Source organism: Babylonia areolata, chromosome 4 (genome assembly GCF_041734735.1).
Source record: "Babylonia areolata isolate BAREFJ2019XMU chromosome 4, ASM4173473v1, whole genome shotgun sequence".
NCBI lineage: Eukaryota > Metazoa > Mollusca > Gastropoda > Neogastropoda > Buccinidae > Babylonia > Babylonia areolata.
Window position 1 is genome coordinate 27,285,702 of NC_134879.1, and position 24,892 is coordinate 27,310,593.

A 24,892-nucleotide genomic window follows, 5' to 3' on the forward strand; every position below is an offset into this window, starting at 1 on the left:
TTGCAGTGTTGGTCAGATAATTAGAGCAACACACCCAAAGACGCATCATTGAAGTGGATGACACTCGACGGTGTGGTCCCAGTCTCCCCATTTAAGCCCACTCTCAACTCTGGATAGGAGCTGGCCACGGGCCGAAAAACCCACCTCCGCTGGGATTCGAACCCGCGTCCTCCCAGCCGTCAGACCCCGACACTAACCACTTCGCCATGGCGGCTGGTGTGCAGTTGATGTTCATTGATGAGGGCCGAGGGCCTGTAAAAAATAGGAACAGATGCACTGATTAGGACTTGAGAGCCTGGGTAAAGAAAAAAAGAGAGGGGTAGGGGGTATTGGGGGGCGGGAGGGGGGGTGCAAAATAACGTCGTTGACTGCAGTGCAAGGCACTCACAAAGTCCGGCCTCTTCGAATTAAAGTAGTTATTGTTGTCAGCAGCAGAGGATTTAGCAATGAAGCTGGCGTATGTTGAATCAAAACAGACTCAGCTAAACACCAGGCCCCACCAAAGCGCAAGCAAATCATCATCATCATCATCATCAGGGCATAGTTTCTACTGGTGTGTTGCCTCGTGGCAGATCGAACATTTGTAAATTTGTGGGCATTCGGCACTGAGACTACTACAGAATGAGCCTAGGATGTGCGTGTGTGTTTGAGGGGGCGGGGGGGGGGTAATGACACTGGAGGGTGGGGCAGGAAAGAAACAGTTCTTCTGACTTCTTTCAGGGCAGGTGGGTGCCCATGGGGGTGCTTTCTAAGGGTGACTACGGTATCCCCGAGGGCCTGATGTACAGCTTCCCTGTGACCATTGCCAACAAACAGTGGACCGTCGTGCCGGGATTGGAGATCAACAGCTTTGCTCGTGAAAAAATGGATCTCACCGCCAAGGAGCTGCACGAGGAGAAAGAAGCAGCAAAAAATATATGTGAACTATGAAGGGCTACAACCCTCATTTTATTTCTTTCACACTTCTCCTTCTTCCGGATGATGCCCAGGGTCAACCAGTTGACCATTATCGGCATTTTGTGGTGGTGGGTTCCGGTGGGTTTTTAAGGTGGCAAGAGTTGAGGCTTCAACAGTCTCCTGGGGCAGGGCATTCCAGTCACGCACAGAATGAATTGTTGTCTGACCACGCCTGGTGTAGATTTTTCTTTTCATTTTTTTTTCTTCTCTTTCTGTATCTATTTTCATTTATTTATTTGGTATAGGTGACTTTGAGTAAGAAAAATAAGTGCAAGGTTTAGGACAGTAAAGCGCAGTAATGCTACCAACCAGTGTACGATAATTGGACATACATGAGTGAAATGACACACAATACAATGATCTTCTTGGTAAGTCAAATGTCATTGTTCTTATCAAACTTCATATATGCATATATGATGCATAACAAACAGTATAACTATCTCCATTTATAGTACAGTGATATAGAATTTGCGACATTGCTGGTCATTAGAATGTTTTACACAATTTTTACACACTATGGCTTTCTACAAGCTTCATGTATTGTTATTATTTTCTGTGAATACTATGTAAACCTTCTGCCTGAGCTCCTGAGCCAAAATTTGCAAATAATTGGTATTTAATGTGTCACAGCAGATATAAAAAGAGTGCCCTGACCACCACTTTACCGGTGGTAGAGAAAAATGACATAATGCCTAGCCACCGGTTGAGCGGTGCGTAAACACATGTGTCGTGTTTTGCTATTGGTTGACTTATATTGAAATCGATCTTTTTTATCCAAAGCACATGCACAAAACACATTGAAAAGGCGCGGCCATGTTGGTACTACATTCGCTGACGTCAGAATATTGCATTTTTTCTGATTGGCTCTTCAATATAAGTCAACCAATAGCAAAACATGACACAATTGTTTACGCACCGCTCAACCGGTGGCTAGGCATTATGTCATTTTTCTCTACCACTGGTAAAGCAGTGGTCAGGGCTCAAAGGGTTAATGACACAATGTTACCGTTTGTAAGAGTACTTTCTTTTTTCTGAGGCAAATAAGATATAACATTCTAAATTGGAACTATTTCTGTTTTGTTTTTTACAATTCCTACACATTTCATAATGGTTGCCAAAATCAATTCTTGCTCAATTGAACAAAATTTGATTATTTATTCTTTTAGTATTGTGGGTCAAGTGAAAAGTGAGGAGTGTGAGAGCATTTTTGAATAAAACTGTGGATGTACATGGTAAGATAGTGAATGAAAAGCCAGTGTTTGAGTCAATTGTATGAAGAGCAAGGAATGCAAAATGGAGGAGAAATGAGTGACAAGAGTCATGTCCTTGTCTGATGGCTCTCTACATCCTGTCCAACAGATCAGTGGCACTGACTGGTGTATTATTTCATTCTGATGTCTTTTCTTCTTTTCTACGTTCGTGGGTTGCAACTCCCACATTCACTTCAACAGTATTTTACCAGTGGGCTTGTATGTACATGACCATTTTTACCCCACCATATACACTTTTGGGGTGTTGTTTCATGTACTTGATTGCATCATTATGAAGAAAGCCTTAAATCACTCATAACTTAGTGTAAAATAAATGTACATGCAAATATACTGTAATGAATAATTGTTGCTTTAACTGATTCGTGTTAATGTGGTGTTCAAAAGTATATGAAAGATCAGAATGTTTTCCTGTGACCTTACATGCATTACCAGGCACTATAAAATGATGTGCACAAATGTTCAATGTTGATCAATTTATAACGCAGAGATGCAGCACAAGTCATACATTCAAACATAGAAGAATGTCCATTAATCAGCTGCCAAGCGAATTGTCAAATTTGGAAAATTAAATTCATGACTAAAAATATTTTATAAAGCGTTTGTGTTCATGTGAAGATGGGTGTGAGAGAATGGAGCTTTGAAGAAGGATTCAGTTTCATGTCCTGCATCAATATCACCGATCTTTCTTTTCCCATGAAAAAAGCAACGGGATTCAGTTTTCCTTTATAATTTGATACAGAACTGCACCAACCCTGTAACTGCTTGTGTCTGATCAAACATGGCGTGGTTGGCATATTTGATCAAAGGAAATCCTGTTTTGGTGTCAGTGACATGCTGGATTTCTTGAAAGGCTTTTTTCGTGCTTGGCCCAGGCTGACAGCATTCAATAGCTGCGGAGCTGTTGCTTTTCTTTCTTGCTTTTTTTTTTCTTTTTTTTTTTTTAAATAGTAGTACGAAGTACATTCTGATTGATGTCCCATTACATGGCACAATTTTGCTTCCCCAGGTAGATGTACACATCAATGCAACTTCCACTGAAACAGAAGTTTAATTAAAAAGGATAAAAAGGACTACCTTTGATCAATGTGGCAAAACTTAAGATAAAAGTACTGAGTCCTGAGAAAAAGAAATAAAAATGAAATAGTAACATGACAGCGGAAATCCTTTTTCTCTTTTTTTTTTTCTTTGTGTGTGTGTGTGTGTGTGTGTGTGCTTCATGTCTTGTGCCCTTCCAGAAGTGCATTGTCATTATAATAAGAAAGGGGACGGAAATTATTTTTCTCTATTTTCAAAACAAATTTGGTGTCAACAAAGTATTTCCAGAGAAAATGAATTTGGCATAGTTTACCACAGACCCTAATACATACACACATACATATGAACAAATAAATGAACTGGGTTACTACACAGACCCACATTGTGTGTCAACACCCACGAGCCAAGAATGTCTCCAATAAAATCCTCCAGGTTACAACTTCAAAATTACAAATCACTTCTGATTGTAAACTACAAGACTGGATTGAAGATTTTTTTCATACACGGATGAACACATCTATTGGATGGACAGACAGTGAACAACTCTCCCTCGTGTTCACCAATTGCCATCTTACCTTTATGGCAATCGTGTGTAAAATGTACCCAAGAAATGACTGATGTGAATCTGGCAGTGGGAGTGGGGGCGGGGGATGGGGGTTGTTATATTATCATAAAGGGTGGTAATACTGCCGGTGAGGATTAAAAAGAACAAGAGAGGCAAGGCCTTCAAGACTTACTTGTGATAAATTAAGTCCCCTAGCATTAATTACAGAGTAATTTCCCTTTTTTTACTATCTGCACCAAAACGTTTGCAAAATAAATAAAAATTCCATGCTTAGCAAATGAAGTTCCTGTTTGAACAAAAAAATGATAATAATGACTCCTCTTGTTGTTGTGTCAGAATAAGAAGTCAAAGTGCCAAGTTTAGAGAATACAAAAAATATAAATATAACATTAAATACAGTTTGCATATAATTAGGCTTCTTTTTTTATTTTTTTTGTGCCATCCCAGAGGTGCAATATTGTTTTAAACAAGATGACTGGAAAGAACTGAATTTTTCCTATTTTTATGCCAAATTTGGTGTCAACTGACAAAGTATTTGCAGAGAAAATGTCAATGTTAAAGTTTACCACGGACACACAGACACACGGACACACACACACACACACAGACAACCGAACACCGGGTTAAAACATAGACTCACTTTGTTTACACAAGCGAGTCAAAAAGGGGGAAAAGGAGGAAGGGAAGGATTAACAGCAACAACAAATAAGATGGGAGAAACAAAGACAGAAAGGGAAAGACAGGCTTTGCTGAGAAATGAAAAAAGTGAGAAAACAAAAATAAGTCATGATTCATTAAGGGTAATAGTTCGCCAATGGCTATTTCCAAAGAAAGTCAAAGAACAATGTCTGCATCTGTGTTACCACAAGATGTGCATGTGTGTATGCAAGTACATGTGCCCACATTCATTCTCTGTGGAAAAATACACTGCACAAAATTACCATTATTATCAATGTCCATATTCATGCACACACTCATAAGCCCAGCTGTAACTCTTTTCCATTCAAATAAACTTTAAAAACAACAAAAGTACTCACACAATAAAACTGTAATTGTTTTGCCAGAAATGTTTATTGTTCTTTGTGTCTTACAACATGGATCTGTCAAGTATTAAATCATACAGAAATCAAATTTTTTTTTCCACAGAATAAATATTTTCAAGCATAAAAAGTTGATAGAAAAGAAAAGCAGAAGATGGTGATGGAGTAGGTCAAGATGAGGTTGAGCACTATCCATTTAAATCTGGTCTGGTCTATATAGTTATTTTTATGCTTTAATGAAGAAAAAATAAACTGCACAAATCCAGGGAAGCACAAGCACATTAAATGTGCCACTCATACGCAAGATGTGCCTGGCATGCAAAATCATGTTGATGAAGCATATTTTCTTGAAAGAGTAAGAATTATCAAAATCTTATCCAGTCATTTCACAACTGATTGTATTTCAAAATGTGAAATAAAAATAGCAGTACAGAGATACTGTATCATACCCTTCAAACAATTAACAACTGCTTCTCACAAGTAAAAAGAAAAGCAGTCTGATCAATGTTTAGACTTACACATAAAACATGTATCTTGACAAACTGTAATAATACTGATATTACCACAAAGGAAATTCATAAAATGGACCACTTGGTTGTTAAAAGTGCATCCCTGTTGCTGCCTATTATCTTGCTTCTTGTCAGTTGTTTTTCTTTCTCTTTTGCCTGTTCCTGACTGGAAAAAAAACTATCAATTTATAAATTAATATTCTCTTTAAACACTTTGGGTTACCGTGTATTTGTAGCTCTTGAGAAGGCAACAACATTAAAATTTACATCTATCAGGCAAGAAATAGGATACCATATCAATCACACTAACTTTGTAAACACACAAGAACAAAAATTGCAAAGTCTTTTTCCAAGATAGGTTTCTTTCCTTTCTTCTCCGAATATTTCTATCAGGAACAACACTGGAATATTCAAGTAGGTATTTACCACAAAAAACAATATCAATATGTACCAAATGCTGAACATGACCATAATAGTTCTAGAAATCTCATTTCATACCAAATGCTTGAATGTGATTCAAAACATTCACAATAATACGAAACAAAAAAAAAAGAAGTAAGAATCAGCAATGACATGTACATAAGAGGCAGTTCAGATATTAGAAGGAAAAAAGAATGGATGGGGATGGGGATAACAACTGCATACTCTCCTTTGCTCCCTTCATGTGAATAATGTGTGCCATTGCAGACAGTTTCTTTGACAATTGTCCTGGTATTCTTTTCTTTGCTTCTATTCAAACTCAAACACATGTACAGTTTCTCTATACTCAACAAGACAACAGACCAACAAATATTCTAGCACTACTTAAAAAAAAATTGTTTAATGTTAAAAAGCAGCATACCTCAGGCTAATGAGTATGCCATACACTGATGCAGGTATGCTTTAAGAGCAGCACACTACTGCTGTGAGCAATTTGATGTAACACGAGCAAGATTTGCTCATTTTGTGGCTTCAACTGCACTGGCTTTCTCCTCCTCCAGCTCTTTGGCAGTGAGATCCATTTTTCCGCGAGCAAATTGGTCTATGTTCAATCCCTGCTTGATGGTCCACGTTTTGTTGGTAATGGTCACAGGGAAGCTGTACATCAGGCCCTCAGGGATGTTGTAGTCACCTTTGGAAAACACCCCCATGGACACCAACCTGCCCTGAAAGTCAGAACAACATTTTAAGCATTTTAAGAAATAATGAAGAACACTCACAGCACTTACTTCTTATAGGAATATCATTTCTTTACAGAAGTTTTCTTTCCTCTTCTTGTCTCACTCAGTTAATGTTCTTGCCTGTGTACTTTTCTTGTTCTGAGACAAGCCTTTTTCTTTTATCAATAACATTCAGCAACTACCATAAGCTTGCTTGATATTCCAGTCTTTGAAAATGCCAAAAGTTTCCCAGATCTCCTTGTAATCTTTAAGTTTAATTTACTCCAGATGAAGAGCCCTGACTGATGTCCTACTGTTTACAACCGTTTCAGACGAAGAAGCCCGAACAGGTCTTTTGATAGTTTTGAATTTTTGGAGAGCACCTAATTTGCAAAATGATGTTACAAGCCAAGAGTATCTTAACTGACCTTTCCAATCTCCAATGTAACCAATAAATGCTGAATGTATTGCTGTGCTCGCGAGCAGAAATTTATTTTCGCAGTGACTGGTTCATGTGAACAGTGCATGTCAACAATGGTGTCTGACCCAGTTTCTTCTCAGTCACAATGTAGACAACAGAATTAGAAGGGGCACTATCATGGCTTTCTAACATTCTGAATGTAATCTATTTCAAACTCTGTGTGCTTTCCTGGATTCATTTACAAGTCATCAGTGTATGCAAATTTCAAACAAAAAATATGGATACATTTATCATCTAACTGTATGATAACATAAGAAGGGAGGAAGTTTTATATTTTGTCCCCAACTAACTTGTCATGTTACTGATCAGTTTGGAAGTTATCAGTTCATAAATAGGAGGAGTTTGTATCATACTCCATGTTTGGTGATACATATATTTACCATGTCAAACTGATGCAAACTAGGCCTATCGGTTTGCTCTGCTTGGCCAAATTTCGCGCAGCTAACAGTGAAAAGACGAGCCGTCTTGCCGCGGTCCGTATCGGGAGGAATCATGAGCTCCGGGCCTGGGAGAGTATCTTGCCAAGACTCAATCCCAGCCTCATGATTCCTGCCTTTGTGGGATGGCATACGAGGCATGGTACCCGCACTTAGGCACCCAGCGAAAATCCAATCCCCAACAGAGAAAGGAAAGACAGGATTGACTTACAGGTTGAGAAAAACAAATGAATCGAGGAGGCCAAGTCGAATTGAGTACACAGAATGTAAGAATACAATAAACACAAGCCGCATGCAGCAAAATAAGGCCAAATGAATACGCTTAATAGCCAAAACATGCGTAAGACGAGACAGAGCGTAAACCTGACAAGATGGCGTGGAGAGCCTTGGCCAAAGGAATGATTCAGCGCTTATAGCTTTTAGAGGCATCTGATTGGCTAAGAGCGGACCGGGCAAGACGGCTTGTCTTTTTACTGTTAGCCGCGCGAAATTTGTCCAAGCAGAGCAAACCGATAGGCCTAGTTTGCATCAGTTTGACATCGTACAGTATATGACACCAAACCTAATATTTGTTTTTTGGCTATTTTACTTCTTAACCAGTAGAGTGCCTATAAGACATCAGCTGACGTCCTACAAAAAGTATTGCCATAGTGCCTATTATATATAAGACATCCACTGACATCCTGCATATGTTCCGATTTTTCCTTCATTGGAGTTTGGTTCAATTCACACAGACTGACTGTACAGATAGTTTGATGTGTCTGGATTATAAAAAATACTATTTAAATGAACATTCATCAAGTAGAAGACCCCTTTCTACTCGATAATAATTTGCTAACTGACCACATGACATGCGCATGGAAAAGGGAGTTGCATCATGTGCAAAAAAGGCATTGAAAACTCTGTCCAGTAAAGGTGGTGGTCACAGTCAGCAGATTTACACTATTCTGAAAGCTCTGCTTGTGGTTATGGACAGCTTTCATGATGGAGAAGGATCTCTCTTGTCTGACGATTGGTGATTGACAACGACAGTGACGAAACTGACAGCTCATTTGATGGTAAATCAGTCCATCTATCCAATCAGACAGCGTTTTTGAACAAGTGGCTATGACTGACAGAATACATGCAGCGAGCATTGGAAGAAGGGGAGGAGAGGGAGAGGAGTAATGTAAGACGATAGGTCAAATGTCAGCCAGAGTTCATGAAGGGGGCGTGGATTTTAGGAATGAGTGTGCTCACATTTCAATGCAGACTGTAGGATCGACAACCGCCAATGCAAGATTTTCACGAAACACAGGGTGGAGCCTGCACTAGACGTGAAACACATGCTTTTTGTTTTTCATGTTTTTTTTGCTGACTCAGATGGTTGACTTGTTTGAAGAGGTGGCAAGCCAGATGCACAGCAGACACTTTATTGGCCCACATGCAACTTGAAAGGAGTGAATGTCATAAAGAACTTCACCATGCTCTTAGCTGTCAAAAAGCTTGCCAGCTCAGTTTCTGAGACCGTGATTGACCTTTTACGATGACTTTACCCACCTTTGTCATTGGTGGGACAGTGATTTACTTATATGTCTGCACGAACTGTGATTTGTTTTTATCAACTTATAGCCATTTTTAATTTCTTCTTCAGGTATAATCTGACAATAGGCACGCTATTTCTAGATGTATTTTGTTTCTTTTCTTATGGATGTTATTATGTAGAGGTGTAAATAGACTTTTTTGTTGCACAAAAATTATTATCTTGACTTTACATGTCTGAAGTGTTATCTACAATCAACCTAACTGGTTAAAAAAATTTTTAAAAAGCCCAGAAGCACAATCTACACTCATTTTCCTTCACAAAAACGTTTACTTTCTTTCTGTATCACCCATAGCTTTTGTGCTAGGATTTTTGGTGATATATTTCCCCCAAATCCTCAAAATTCCCTGGCAAGGGGAAAGCACTTTTTTTCCTTTTTTTTTTTTTTTTACAAAATTCTCTGGCACTGAACAGGTTAACCAAACAAATGGGTTGTCTGTGGGGAGTCAGGGGAGCTAACTGGCAGTACTGAGTGAACAGCACACCATGACTGCAAGCTGTAGACCTGTACAATGACTGACAACACTGCACTTTCAGCCCTAAACCAGTCACACCACTTCCCTGCCACCAGTCCAACCCTTTCGCTCGTTAGGGACACGACACACTAACAGCTCAGATAGACTTTCACCCTACACCACTTACCTCCTCAGTCCCACACCACCAGTCCTTCATGTGGTCAGCAGCAGCCTTGGCAGCAGACATGGCACTGGACAGCTTGCGGGCCTTTATCACTGCTGCCCCTCTCTTCTGCACTGTCTGCGTAAGTTATCACAATATACCTTAGTCCAAAGCTCTTTCATTTAAAACAAAACAAAGACACAAAATTTCAAGCCAATGCTTTCTAGCACTTTTCATCAGGTAGCACACAAGTTAGTACAAGGTACAGAATAAACAAGTCTAGAAACATCCCCAAAACAGGAAACCCAAAGTAGTGTTAACATGGTCTGAGATGAGAAATCAAATGGCATTGAATATTGAAATCTGCCTGGTACTCAAGATTAAAACCTGTCCATTATCATAAGCAAGCACTAACCAAGAACATAAATGGCTTGTTTGGGTCCATGGATAAATAAACTTTCACTTGATTATGTCTTTTTCTGTCAGACAAAGCGATTTAGCAGAAATCCTCAATCAAAACATGAACAAAAGCAAAATTTAGGTTTCAATTTTTGTGATAAGTCAATGGGGTACTGACAAAGAAAACATCATGTACTGCTATTCAACTGAAAGTTCTCTCTCATTACACAAAACTTCAGTGCAGTAACTTGTAAAATCATTGGCAATATATACAGCACGGACTGTGGTCGCAGTTAAAAAAAAAGTATCGTTCAGGATTTATTGTTGGATAATCTTGCTGTATAGTATATGGCATATGTATGGTATATATAGTAGTCTGTATGCTCATTCGATTGTTTCTTCAGCCATTCATTAATATACTGGCATATGTATGGTATATATAGTAGTTTGTATGCTCATTCGATTGTTTCTTCAGCCATTTATTATTATACTCCTGTGCTGTTTGTGTGTTACTGTGTGAATGAAGATATGTGTGTATGAGCGTATGTCGTATGTGAATGTGCGTGAGTGTATGTGACTGCATATAACTTCTAAATTACCACAATAATTCATAAGGTCAAAAAATTTTAATCAGAACAACACACACAAATACTTTCACTTTACAAATGCAAAAGCACCTCGATGAATTCGCCTTTGAGAAAAGCATCATCCTTTATCGCCTCGTAAACGTTCACGTATTTTCCATCTATCTTAGCCTCGGCAAAACGAGCATCAGGGAACTGTGTAGAGGAATGGTTTCCCCAGATGATCACATTTTTCACATCACCGACTCCCACACCAAGGCGACGTGCAATCTGCACAAATGAGCAGTTTACACCCAAGTCAACACACCCCTAAAGTACACTCAAAAATGCAACAGCACAAAGTTGTTGAAAGAGAAAAGAAAGAAAACAAGGACAAAGTTTAGCACATTCCAAATCACTATGATGTGAAAATATAGTGCACTGCACCTGGGGTTCCTGATCATTGCCTCCCTTGTCAGTTATCCCCCACACCTTTTCCTCCCTCTAATTTAATGATTTATCCCCTCAGAATAACATATAACACATAAAACAGTACCATGGATACTAAAAATTCTGATCATACAGGATTCTTTACACAGCAATTTTCAGAGAGCCTGCGAACCTCCCATTCCCCAACCCCTGCAAATAAAGATAAAGCAAAGCAAACCTCCCGTTCTTTCATCCCCCAACCTTCCAATCCTGACCCAAATTCCCCGTCCACATCAAAATACTGAGCGAGCACAACTTTTCCCACCATAATTACTTCTTTTGTTCCCATCCCCCAAATCCCACTCCCTTTCATTTCCAATTGGCAGCCAGTATTCCAAAGACCTATAAATAAATCTGAACAAAATGACTTTTTAAGTTCAAGACATGGCCACACCAGGACTTAATACATTCATTCACATAGCATGCAATGACACCGCACATAATCATGTCAATCATTCAGAGCAAACAATGACACTACACAATATCACATAAATCATTTATAGTACAAACAATGACAATACTCAAAATCACATATGGGTTATCACTCAAGGCCAGGACAACTCCCCCTTTCACAATCTTTCCAGTGTGCTAACCTGGGCCTGGGCTCGGTTCTGATCCAGGCGGGTGAGACAGCTGAAGTTTTCCTTGGGGATACTGGGGGCATAGTGACTGCACATCCAAGCGTTGGTGTTGGCAGGGTTACCCACCACCAGCACCTTCACTTCTTTGTTGGCCAACTTGTCCAGCGCCTGGCCCTGCGCCTTGAAGATCTTCACGTTGGCTGCCAGGAGATCTTTGCGCTCCATGCCCTCCTTACGGGGCATGGCACCCACCATGAAAACAGCGTCCACATCTTTGAAGGCTACATTCACGTCATCAGTTGCGACCACATCTGCAAGAGGCAAATAAATAAAAGCCATCATTTTCATGATCATGAGTGAAATGGCTTAGCTTGATGATGACTGAAATGGCTTCGCTTATACAAATAGCAATATCACAAAGACTGAAAGAGTGTTGATAAACTCGTCTACCTAACCCTTTTTTCGCTGCCTGCGAAATAAGATTGAAGTGAAATCTGTTTGCCATGGAATTTTCACTAAAAACAGGTGTATATTTTCAAAAAATTCTGTACGCTTTGTTATTGGAGAGAGACCCATAAAAATACATCTCTCCTGAAAGGTAAATGAATCAAGAATACAAACTACATGGCATTTACAAACTTTTTATTCTTATTTTTTCCAAAGACATGCAATTGTCTTGAAATCAGTGTTTTGATTTTTGTCAGATTTTTCAACCTGTCCATTATGAACATTAGACTAGTCATTGCACAGTAATATATTTTTTGGAAAAGTGGATTATAACGGTATACACAAATTATACTAGAAGTAGAACAACCACAATAAAAAAAAAAAGACATATACAATATTCATTGTGACTTCTCCAAGTGATAACACCACAGATGTGACTATCCAATCCTTTCACAGTCAAAATCAGTTATCCTGAAAAAAAATCATCATGCCTATCGGTGAAGTCAGACCCAAGAACTTTTTCATTTTGAACACATTTGTATCTGTCCATGCTGATAGTCTGGGGTACTTTTTTTCTGTCTGCCTAGATTTGCCTCTGCTGTGCAAACAAACTGATCTCAACAAATTTCTGTTTTAGATCATCATCTACAAACAGAGAGAAATAGTCAATGCAGTCTGTGCTGTGTGCATCTATTTTCAGTCCACTGTCAGCAGTTAAGTCGTGTGTGTGGAATGTAGTACATGTTTATATCTGCATGTGTATGCAAATTATGTCGGCATGTGGGTGTTTGTTTGTTTTTTTGTATGCGTCAGTGTGTTATTTGGGAACATGCTTAACTATACTCCATAAACAGTGAGTTGGCATTAAGGGAGAGAGGGAGCCCTAAACATACTCATATTTAAAAAAGAGAGGTGTGGTCAACTAGTGTATCAACTGTACCTTTCAACAAAGGGAAAGCACAGTCCATCAACTCCATGATGACACCTTCCAGCACACTCATCATGGGAGTAATATCTAACAGTGTCAGAATAAGTTCCTGAAAATAATCAAACAGATTGTATCAAATTTAATAACAATTCTGACACAAAAAAAGGTTTTTGGTTTCTCCACAATCAAATTGCTTATGTCAAGACTCTTGCTTTCTAAACTCTCAATTCACTTAAAATAATCACATGATTATAACCAGTGCCTACATCAGCTACAATATGATCATCATACTAATGTAGTAACAATAATAAATATCATTATATTGGCAAGATTGCAATGGTTCTTAGCGCTGCAGCTTTGCAGGCTAGTTGGTGTTTGGGGACAATCCCCAAAGCCAACTGTCTAAAAACCCTCTTGGCTGAGAAAAGTTGGGATGTAACTTGAGCAAGACACTCTCCACTGTAATAAAATTCTAGCCCAGATAGTAAGGACAGAACACCAGTTTCCTTCTCTGCTATTCTGACAGTCATAGTCAGACACGATTATCATACATACATTGTATACACATCAATCTGCTCAAAGAGTGCTGATATATCAAAACGAAAACACCTAGCTTTGTCTCAACCCTTCCTCACACATCCTGGACCTCCAACATCCACCTGAATCCTTTTTCACTATCCACACAAGATCACTTTCACAACATATTGCACACTTTATACTACTACTAGTACTACTACTACTACTACAACTAACAATTACTTAGTTTATACACAGGTCTTCAAAATATAGCAACTTATCAAATGATTTAAATCTAATCACTTTACAACATATATACATACAATTAAACATGTATGCTTTCACATATAAATCATAATAAAAATAATAATGATAATAACAATCCATACATTGCTCCTCCATGCAAAAATATGCCAAACTGCACTACATGTTTACGTCCAAAACATGCATTCAAACACCAAAATGATAACTTCCATACACATAACCCAGCACAGGTAGCAAACCAAAAACCAACAGTAATCTAGACAAGGTCACAGAGAAGGGTTTGGTCTTTTATCAACAGTGCATTCCTAATTCCAGTTAAAAAGACAGAGGTTTAATAATCGAGGCTAATGAGCAGTTCTGGAGGTGTGTGTGAGAAAGTGTTGGAGCATGTCTGAAAACTGTATATATATTATTTATTATGTTTAGTATAATTCTAACACATCAAAATATGTCTAGAAAATGCCAAATTGCATGACTATTCAATTACATATAAAAGACTAACTCACTCACAAATTACATAGACCTATCACTTTCTGTCCCAAGGAATCCTGTGACTTACTGCTGTCAAATCTTGTGCCAGCCCTTTACTGAACAGGAAAGAAAAAAATGTGCAGAAAGTAGCCTCCTCCCTATGTGCACTCAAGAAGGATGGGAAGACATGCACAAGCTAATCAGCACCTCTCACCTATTCTTGCACAGTTGAAAACTCTAAATCCAGCCTCCTGTCAACTTCATCCTAAAAATTAAAAACATTGCTCATTAATCTCTCTCTGCGCAACTTTCAGATTAAAAAACTCACATGGTCATACTGCCCGGGACATGCAGATGTTAAGGGAAATGAGTGAGCTGACAGACTTGTTGGTAATGCAACAACAACCAGCGGCCTACATCTAGGAAAATCGGAAATCCTCAGAAAAGTCAAAGAATATCAAAAAGAACAGGTACAAGGCAATCACACCATCGATCGCCTCAAAGAAATAAAAACAGAGAGAGGGAGCGGCCGTAAGTCTAGCATGAAAGGTAGAGCACGATGCTTTGCAAATCAAACAAATATCGGCATCATTTCCAAACCAACATTGCGCAAATTTCTTCAAAACGGAACAGAGTCTCTGTGGGCTTTTCCAAATACAACAGACTGAGCAACAAACTAGACGCCACGTTCTTGGCATCAGAGATCTTTTCCCATCCCTCTTGCGGCCAATCAGCGGCAGCCTCTGTGCGTGTGTGTATGTGTGGGTCTGTTTGTTTGAGTGCGTTTGTGCATGCGCGAGGGTGTAAGTGTACACAAGTGTCAGGAGAGTTCTGTGCACGTGCGTATGTGTATGTGTGTGTGTGTGTGTGTGGGAGGGGGGGGGGGCAGTGGGGGGGGAGGGTGCAGGGGAGAGGGGGGGTAGAGGGTGAGGTGTGTATGCATGCCTACACTGTGGGAGCAACGGAATATTGGAACGTGCGGGTGTGTATATATATATATATATCTTTGTATATATATGTGTGTGGGGTTGGGGGTGGGGGATATGGGCGTATGTGTGTGTGCTTGTACAAGTAAGTGTTCATCTGTGTGTGTGTGTGTGTGTGTGTGTGTGTGTGTGTGTGTGTGTGCTGTGGAAACTGCGATACGTAGCCTAGAAATGAGTGTGTGGAGGAGGGGGGTAGAGGAAGTGCAAGGTAATTGTGTATGTGTGTGTGTGTGTGTGTTGAGGCTTATGTACGTTTATGTGTATTTGACTGTGCTTTCATATCTGTGAAACTGCATGATTGGTGCATATCTGTTATGCATGTGGGTAATGTGTGAATGTGTGTCAGTCTCCATGTTTTATATTTATTTGTTTATCTATCATCGTTGTTGTCTTTTTTTTTTTTTTATTTATTCTATTTTTATTATTATTATTATTATTATTATTATCACTACTACTTTTTTATATTATAATTTTTTTTTTTTTTATGTACACTTATAGTCGACTTCAATTTTTTGCACCTTATATATATTATTAGTAGTGGTAGTAGTAATTTTTTTTAATGTATTTATCTATTATTTATTCACCCCTTTTTTTTCTTTCTTTCTTTTCTCAAGGCCTGACTAAGCGTGTTGGGTTACGCTGCTGGTCAGGCATCTGCTTGGCAGATGTGGTGTAGCATATATGGATTTGTCTGAACGCAGTGACGCCTCCTTGAGCTACTGAAACTGAAACTGAATCTCTCTCTCTCTGTGTCCCTCTCTCTCTAAGGAAAAAGCTATTTGAGTACTTATCAATTTAAATTAAACAACTAAATTCCAACAATTAAAACATAAATAAATTTCAATGTTTTAGTAAAGAAAAAAACAGCAATACTTGAACCCTTATAAATGAAAATGAATTGAAAAGACATAAATACAAGCTTAAACAAATGAAAATCTTACCTGCTTGTCTCCAAAGACACTTCCATTTATAATATTGCCAACCAGGGAGTAGCCAATCTGGCCAGCAGCTCCGGTCACGCACACTCTGATTATCTGAAAACAGATTCAACACAGACCACACTTCAACTCTAACACAACCTCAATTCAATGAACTTGTAGAATCGTTTAAACAAATAAAAAATCAAAGAAAACAATTGTTATAGTGTGCCGACAGTGTCACATACACCACCCCCACCCTGTCCCCTTCCTTCACCCCCCCCCCCCAACCCCCCAACCCCTACTCTTTCTTATCTCCCTTCCCACTCCATCCAAAGTCCAGTCTGAGGTCACGCCAACACCGCACCACCCTTCCTCCTTCCACTCTCCCACACCCCCACTCCCTAGTCGGCCGTCTTTGGTCAGCGTGCCTGCGCTCACCCGCCCCAACTGTAGGAACACGTGCGGGTATGTGATGTCTGCCACAATCTCCGTGCTGAAATAGATGTCGGCGTGTTCGAAACATGATAGTGTCAGCATGTCGGAACATCCCAGTGAGGTGGCCTGTCTTTCAAGTCATTCCCCATCTCCCCTTTCACAAACACAGCTGAGGTAGATGACAAGACTTTGGAACGTAAGCTAGGGAGAATTTATGCTAATGTGAACTCTGATCATGCCGGCTAACATGCCGAGAGTTGTATCGTCCTGTCTCTCCAATCAGTTTGTGACATAAACGGGTGAACTTGTCGTCATAGAATGTGTATAGACAAGTGGGTTGAATTGTAGCGAATCAGATCTGTTGAATTGGACGAGTCGGGATTAAGCAGTAAATCTGTCAGTGATTCACACAGCATCACTTGGGCAAGTCAAAGATTGGTTATTTCAGTTCAACTAGTTGGGAGAGTGAGTGTTGTAGCTTGCATTAGTATGCACAATGTGTTGTGAGAAAGGATAAAACCAGTGAACATGGCAAATTCTTAGTTGTCTCCAAGAAGGACTAGAAACTCACACAGGGTGACTGACTGATCAGTGATGTGAGGGGCAAGGAAATCCCTACTGTTGGGCTGTGTGCTGCTTGTAGGTGCTGCTTTAAGCGTAGGGTGAACTTTTTACTGTGTGCTGCTTGTAGGAAATACTTAAATCAGGCAGTGTGTGCTGCTTTGGTGTGTGTTGCTTTTGCTAAGTATGGTGAACTGCTTAGTGTGTGTGCTGTATTGTAAAGTAAACACTAAAAAAAACCCACTCCATGTGGCCCTGCTATTAGTGTGAGGAGAGTGAGTGAGTGAGTGCGAGTGAGTGTGTGCATCAATCATTCGATCTGTTATATCCCTTTGTCTGCTCCCCTCTCTCTTAGAATAAAACCACACTTTCGAACAGCAGCAATGTTTTTACACAATTTTAACAAATCTGAAGAGCAAACAAACAAACAGAAACATAATATTTTTACTGATTTAATCTGGGTTCAAAGGACTTTTATTATATATGAGTTTACTGTTAGATTGGGAGTACTTACCATTCTTTTTGCAGTACTAACTGAATTTGTCCTTGAATCGACTGAACTTTCAGCCTGAATCATGGGTCAATGGAAAATGTGTTGTTAAATGTGAAACTTTAAATCTTTTCTTTTTATGAACTTTTTTAATTTCATTTCAAACATCAAACACAAACACTGACACACGACCAGAAAAAAACCAAAAAAAAACCGGATAAACATCATCATTTCCTTACACTGCATATATCATTCAATATCCATACAAATACATACAAACCCACAAAAATGCACACATACGTACACATATAAAGACATACACACACTGCCACAAGCACACAAATCCACAGACATGCACACAAACATATCGGCACCTGTATACACACGCCTTCATCCACCGATGTCTGCATGTAATGTATGCATTAAACGTCATAGAACACAGCACCCATACCTCATAGCATGTTCAAATAATCAATGCTGTCCTTTTGTTTTTTTGGTTATCCTTCTGTATTCTACTCACACCCCTAGAAATACTATGCATCGATATGTATATATTGAACGAGTGATAAGTGTATATAATCAGATTTTTTCCTCCTTTCCTCAGTCCCCACTCGTCCCAGCCAATATTGCCAATATTCACTGGAAAGAAAAAAAAATGAAAGAAAGGAAAAGAATGCATGTATAAGAAGAAAGTGCAGTGATTTTAACATCATCTTTAAACGTTGATCAAATGCTCGTATGGAAACCAGTTTATCGAGAATGCATTAAAAGACATATTCACAAGTGAAATATGTTTTTCAGTTTCATATACATGTTTCAGATGTTTTCTGAAATGATTAAGCTGTGGAACTGTGTTACTGACTTTGCATTTGTAGATAAAGAATTTGGCATGGACTACAATAATGTCAAGAGTTCCATCAGACCTGAATTCGCTATCGTGTCCAAATATAATGATTCTTTCATTGAATTTTAAGAATTTTGCATTTTCAGAATTATCATTGATATGTCTTTCAAGCGCATTCCAAAACACATGTGTAAATTCGCATTCCAAGAATATATGGTATATATTTTCACAATTTTTTCTACAAAAAGTACAACTACCTTCACTAAGTAACTATGCCCATATCTTTCAACACAGTATCATTTGCTAATATTCTATGTATAATTCTAACTTGAAACCACCAAAGTTTGATTTCACTGATTTGACATATTTTCCTAAATGTAATATCCCATTTGATTTGTGTGTCAAGTTTATTTTCCCCATTTACTGCAACAATTTGGGTTTATCCTATCATCATTTCATTTCTTCATATTTTTCTATGTGAATTTTCTTTCCAATTCCCTATATGCTTGCAAGACATCATTCTAAAATTTGTTTTGATGAGTGTGTGTATCAGCAGGAAGGTTTGGGCCAAGTTTTTCAAGCAGAGTCAAGCTAGGATTTATAGTAACATTGAGTTTTTTTCCATTTATGGTCACTTGTCTTTAGTCTTCGTATCCAAATCAACTTGAGTGCATTAATGTAGTTTTTAATGTCTGGCACACCAAACCCTCCATGAACAATTCCTTTAACAACAATGTTTCTACTAATTCTATCTTGTTTCATATTCTATACAAACTGAAACACTGTTTTCTGAATCATGTTTATCATGGTGTCAGGAGAATTTGGCAACAATATCCACAAATGGGCGATTTTGGACAAAATCAAAGATTTAAGCACTGCAGCTCTTCCTAGGGGGGTAATCTGTCGTTTTAACCATATTTTACACAAAGTGTTATTTCTGCAAATTTACATTTCAGATTAATTTCCTCGTTGTGTTCTAAATCATTTGTAACCGCAAAGTATTTTGAACTGAGGGGGATTCCATTTAATGTTTAAATGAGGCAAATAACGTTTTGAACAGTTCCTTAGTTTTCCCAGCCATATAGCATCTGTTTTAGTAGCATTCAGAAAGAGACCAGATTTTCTCCCATATGTGTTAACAGTATTCATTGCTTCCACGAAAGTTTTTCATTATCATGTAATAAAAGTTCAGTGTCATCAGAATATTGCATTATCTTACATTCATAATCACCAATTCTAATTCCTTGTATATTATCATTTTCCCTTATCATAATAGCAAGGATTTCGACACATAAAATAAATAAATAAATAAGGAGATATTGGGTCACCCTGTCTACAGCCTCTAGATATAGGAAACCACTGTGACATATGACCATTAACAGAGACAGACATCTACAAAAGTCTTCACCAAAGCCACACGCATAAAGGACTTTGAACATAAAACTCCAGTCAACAGAGTTAAAGGCCTTTTCAAAATCAAGGCACAGAAGCAGACTAGGTAATCTTTCCCGATTTAAATAGTTAATAAAATCATAAATTAGATGGACATTGTCTCCCATAAATCTGTTAGCAATGAACCCAGTCTGATCCTCATTTATCAACGCAGGAAGTACACATTTTATTCTAGCCGCAATACACGCTAAGCCTATTTTATAAACAACATTAAGGAGAGAGATTGACCTCAAGTTTTTAAGTAAACAGGAACTTCTTTTGCTCAGCATGGAAGTTTTATTTATTTTGCAAACATTTTGGTGCATATAGTAATAAAAAAAAAAAGGGGAAATTACTCTGTAATTAATGCTAGGGGACTTAATTTGCTTTAAACTGATCTTTCTCCTCTTAAACATTACATTTTGAAATAATACTCAATACATAAAAAGCTTGGATTTTTTTTCTTGGATTTTTTTTTAAGTGTATCACAAGTGAGTCTTGAAGGCCTTGCCTCTCTTGTTTTTTTTGTGCCCATCCCAGAGGTGCAATATTGTTTTAAACAAGATGACTGGAAAGCACTGAATTTTTCCTATTTTTATGCCTAATTTGGTGTCAACTGACAAAGTATTTGCAGAGAAAATGTCAATGTTAAAGTTTACCACGGACACACAGACACACACACAAACACAGACAACCGAACACCGGGTTAAAACATAGACTCACTTTGTTTACACAAGTGAGTCAAAAACTCATTGTTAATTCAAAGACAACCACGTGTGTTCCCATAGCTATTTTGCCATCTCAACAAACACATATCCCCCAAAATCCATATCCTTGTGTCTACCCCCTCCGCACACACCCCCACCCCCCCCCCCCACCCCCCCTCCAAAAAAAAGAAGAAAAGACAGAAAAAAAGAGAGAGAGAGAGAGAGAGAGAAGATATTTTATTCAAAACAAAAGAAGAAAAACATATATATATATACACACACACATCCACATATATATATAAACAAGATAGAAAAAGAAACAGAAAAGTAAAGAGGAAGAAGAAATAAAAAGTTTGCAAGTGCGGGCAGTTTTTAATACAAATGTCCAATGACGTGAGACATGATTAAGAAAGTAATGTCATGGCATGCATCACTCTGATTTCCTTAATACCATATTCAATATGAAGCACACGCGTGTTCCCAGACACAGGAAAGCAAACCAACAGAAGGAAATTCAAAGAATCATCCTGCACAGGTGGATTGAACGGTAAATACCCACTGAGAAAAGCACTGAAATGTTGATGCTTATTTCTATGAAGGAACTTATCTACGTGTGCGATGTGGTGCGAAAAAAACACCCACACCCGTATATGTATATACACACACACGTGCGCACTCACGCACACACACACGCACGCACACGTGCGCGCATCCCTGTGTCCACATGATCACGTCAGCCTTCCTTCAAAGTTTCTCTTCTCTCTCCTTTTAAGCTTCCCTAAGCATTACACCCTACTACCTAACTTTGAGTAAAATGAAAGAGAACACCATAAACTTCTGACTGATAAGAGGAGAGAGAGAGAGAGAGAAAGAAAAAAAAGGAAAAGAAAAAAGGTCCAGTCCCTGAATAGAAGGTGTTGCATAAATACCAGTAGTAATGTCGTTATCATCCTCATTACCGCCATCATTATCAACATCGTTGTTGTCGTCAAGAGACATCAGACTGGGAAGATATTAACATCTGGTTTCATTAACCATGTCCAAACACATCCACGTTTTATGTAAAGCACCCAGTATGAACCCCATCACTGTCAGGTACACAAAATACATTATACATTATCATTACAATCTCTTTACACATACATGAATCAATTTTATTACTGTACAAACCCAAACCCCATAAACAAAAAATCCTTATGTCGTATCAGAGGCGACAGTACACAATATTTTCATCCTCACCCTCCTCATCCCCCTCCTCCTTATCCTCATCATAACCATCATCCTCATCATCCCCTCACAACAAACCCTACATTATCAATAATCACGTACATGTATAGTAATAAACTCAAGTAGAAAGTCACATCCATGCTGCGAATATTCTTATTCAAACTCTTTACACACAGTACACCGTAAATAATCTGTGTCAGAGTTTCTCTTTTCCTTCCCTTTTAAGCTTTTTTTTTCACAAGAATGAAAACTGTGACCATTCTCTGGATTTTTTGAAGAATGATAACCAACTGACTGATTTGGGAGATGCGGGGAAATTATTGGCAGGTTGGTCCAACAGCCTCGTTGTTTTAAATATTAATGATACTGAGGATTCATCACAACACTTTTAATCTCTTTTTCACTTGTTCACTTTCAGTATATAATATTACACATCATTCATAACACTAACAATAATTTTGCAATTAATGATAGTTATACTACAGGATCAAATTACATAGTCCATGAAATTCAGCTAGCACAAGTTTTGTTTTTGACAAGTAGTGGCATAAGGACCATATGACCTTGTACAACCTAATGAGAACAGACACTATGAAAAGGGACCGAGTCTGAGGACATTGGTAACTATTCACTTGACGTCCACAAACTTTTTTCACAATATTTTAGGCACTGACCAAGAGCAGTAAATTCAGTTGTACTGAGACAGTGAATGTCCTGTAAAAGAGAAGCTTGCAGTTGTGAATAGAATGAATATTAGTACATACTATTGTGATGGGCGGTCTGGGGAGGGGGGGGGGGGAGTGAGGGGAGAGTTAAACCCGTCGCACACGGGACGTCAAGCAGCAAGTTTCACGTGACAAGCAGCAAGTTATGCACAGCACCCAGTGTGCAAGGTTTTCAGGCAGCAAGAGTCGCGCGCCACGCAGCAAGATCACTGTTGCCGCGCGTCGTGTTTCTTCGACAGAACTTGTCCTATTCCCCCGCGACAAAAGTGACAAACGTGCATGGAGCAACCAATCACGAGACCTGCTTGTTTCACGTGAGACATTGTTTGGAATCTATTTCAGCAAGTTTCAGCACGTGACTTTCCAAATATGGAGCCTGATGCGTGATGCCTGGGGAGGTTTGTCACGCGTGTGTGAGCAACACGCCTTGCTACAGGTTTCAGGCGTCTGCTCGACAAATGTAGCGAGGCATCAAAAACTAATGTGCGGCCGACGCTGATGCCCCGTGGGCAACGGTCCTAAGGAAAACAAAAGTAATGCTGATGCCATTTTCTGAATCACTAAGTCAAAGAAATAAACAGATCCTGCCTGTGTACAATATGTGAAATTAACAAATACTGAAATGTTAACAGCTATATATAACATATATACTTTTCTTCCCCTCCACTTTGTCAAACTGGAGGAGTGAGTGGTGGAGTGGACAATATCCACATTTCTTACCCTCTACTCTTCTGTGTGACCGTGGGAGTGTACGTCCGCGCATTGTTGTAAACACTAATAATTCCATCTTGTGGGGTGAACTGAATAACAGGACATGTTTCCGGTGTGTTTTGCGAGTGTGCAGTGATTGTGTGTGCATGCGCGTGTGCGAAGTGAAGTGCGCGAGCGTGCGCGTGAGTGCATGCCCTAATATTCCTACTGGATATTGCCATTTTTAGATACAAGGTGTCCAGAATGTGGGGCAGAGACATTGGCCCCAAACATCGGCTTGTTATTCGTCAAAGAAGAGCTTTGTGCAGTGATATTGAGTTGCCTCACCCAACAGTGGTTACAGGCTAAATCTAAAAATAAAAAGCTTATGTACTGGAGCATCAGATCAGTCATTTCAATTATACTGCATAACGATAATTAACTGTCTGCTGGAATAGCAGCCAAACATGTCGAAACACACACTTTCCCATTCTGCACTTGAATGAAGGTCACGCGGTGCCGATCTTGGGCGGAGAGGCCTAAAAGTCAACGCAGCCGGTCTTTTTTTTTATCTGCATAGATCTACAAGTGGTAAATAACAAATGTCAGTAGAGTTTAAATAATTTTCGTAATTTCAAGCAAATTAAAAATGTATCAAAATATATACCCACCTTACTCATTTTGCACTGCCGACTGGGAATGGATTTCTCGTGTTCGACACAACACACGTCTTCCAGATCAGGATGTGCAGGGTGAGGGTCAATGACGTTTACGTGTCAAGGCCCTCGGGCTGAAGGTCGACACAAGATTCTTTGAGTTTCGAATTTTAAAAAAACAACATACTGTTGTGCGGAGAATCATCCCCGTTTTAGTTTTCGACAACAACCGAAATGTTTATTCACCGTATTACTGTTTAATTCGCAGGGTTTCTTACTAAATGAAAATGTGTGTGTGTGTGTGTGTGTGTGTGTGACTCGTGGGTCGAGGAGGCTGGAAAAATAAAAACGTGTGGAGACAAAAAGACTGCGTCACTGGAGTGGAAATTGCGCAGGGAACGAGTTGCAAACCAAGGACATGGCGAAGCTCAGGAAGTTAGCAGACTCGAAACCGCCTGAGGTCATTCTCTTTTTTCGCGCATCGGCAGAATCCTCTCTGTCAACTCTTGTCGAATGTGAATCGGGAGAAAAAGAGATTATATATATATATATCAGTCAAGGGTAGTGGAAAAATCGGAGAAGGGAAAAGAAATTGCTGTACGCACATGAAAATAATTGTTTGTTTGGGTTTTTTTGATACAACAAAAACATCTTGTAATGAAAAACTAACAATTTTAACAGTGAACCAACTATAATAAACACTGTGTGCATGCCCTACCCCCCGATTGATCTACCAACGGTTTTTTTTGTTGTTGTTGTTTTGTTGGTTTGTTTTTTTTTGTTTTTGTTGGTTTGGTTTGTTGTTGTTTGTTTTTTGTTTTGTTTTTACTTTATAACCAGTAAGTGTAACTTGTAGGGCTAAATATGTTTGTTATGATGAACGCACAGCAGATGGGAAGGGAAAAAAAAACACCCACATTGTGGTCAT

The 24,892-nt window shown here is 38.9% G+C and overlaps 2 protein-coding genes across 2 annotated transcripts in view; one reads left to right on the forward strand and one right to left on the reverse strand.

The window, feature by feature from the left end:
- LOC143281426 (malate dehydrogenase, cytoplasmic-like) overlaps positions 1–930 on the forward strand; it is an 18,626-nt gene extending 17,696 nt beyond the window's left edge. Inside the window, exon 9 of the mRNA XM_076586636.1 lies at positions 721–930. Within this exon, the coding sequence (XP_076442751.1) occupies positions 721–930 (210 nt within the window). The remainder of the gene's footprint in view (positions 1–720) is intronic.
- A 3,950-nt stretch (positions 931–4,880) lies between these two features.
- Positions 4,881–24,134, reverse strand: LOC143280996 (malate dehydrogenase, cytoplasmic-like). The gene is made up of 7 exons (XM_076585849.1): positions 23,980–24,134; positions 16,220–16,312; positions 13,054–13,150; positions 11,679–11,977; positions 10,711–10,887; positions 9,659–9,772; positions 4,881–6,522 (listed from the first exon to the last, which is right to left on the reverse strand). Exons 1-7 carry the CDS (start codon positions 23,986–23,988, stop codon positions 6,316–6,318), a joined length of 996 nt encoding a protein of 331 aa, XP_076441964.1. The 5' UTR covers positions 23,989–24,134; the 3' UTR covers positions 4,881–6,315.
- Between the last annotated feature and the right edge of the window lie 758 nt (positions 24,135–24,892).

Coding starts and splice junctions, on each gene's coding strand:
- LOC143280996 (XM_076585849.1), bottom strand. Junction 13,151..16,219: donor GTGTCTTTGGAGACAAGCAG/GTAAGATTTTCA, acceptor GATTATTTTCAG/GAACTTATTCTGACACTGTT. Junction 9,773..10,710: donor TCAAAGGCGAATTCATCGAG/GTGCTTTTGCAT, acceptor TAACTTACGCAG/ACAGTGCAGAAGAGAGGGGC.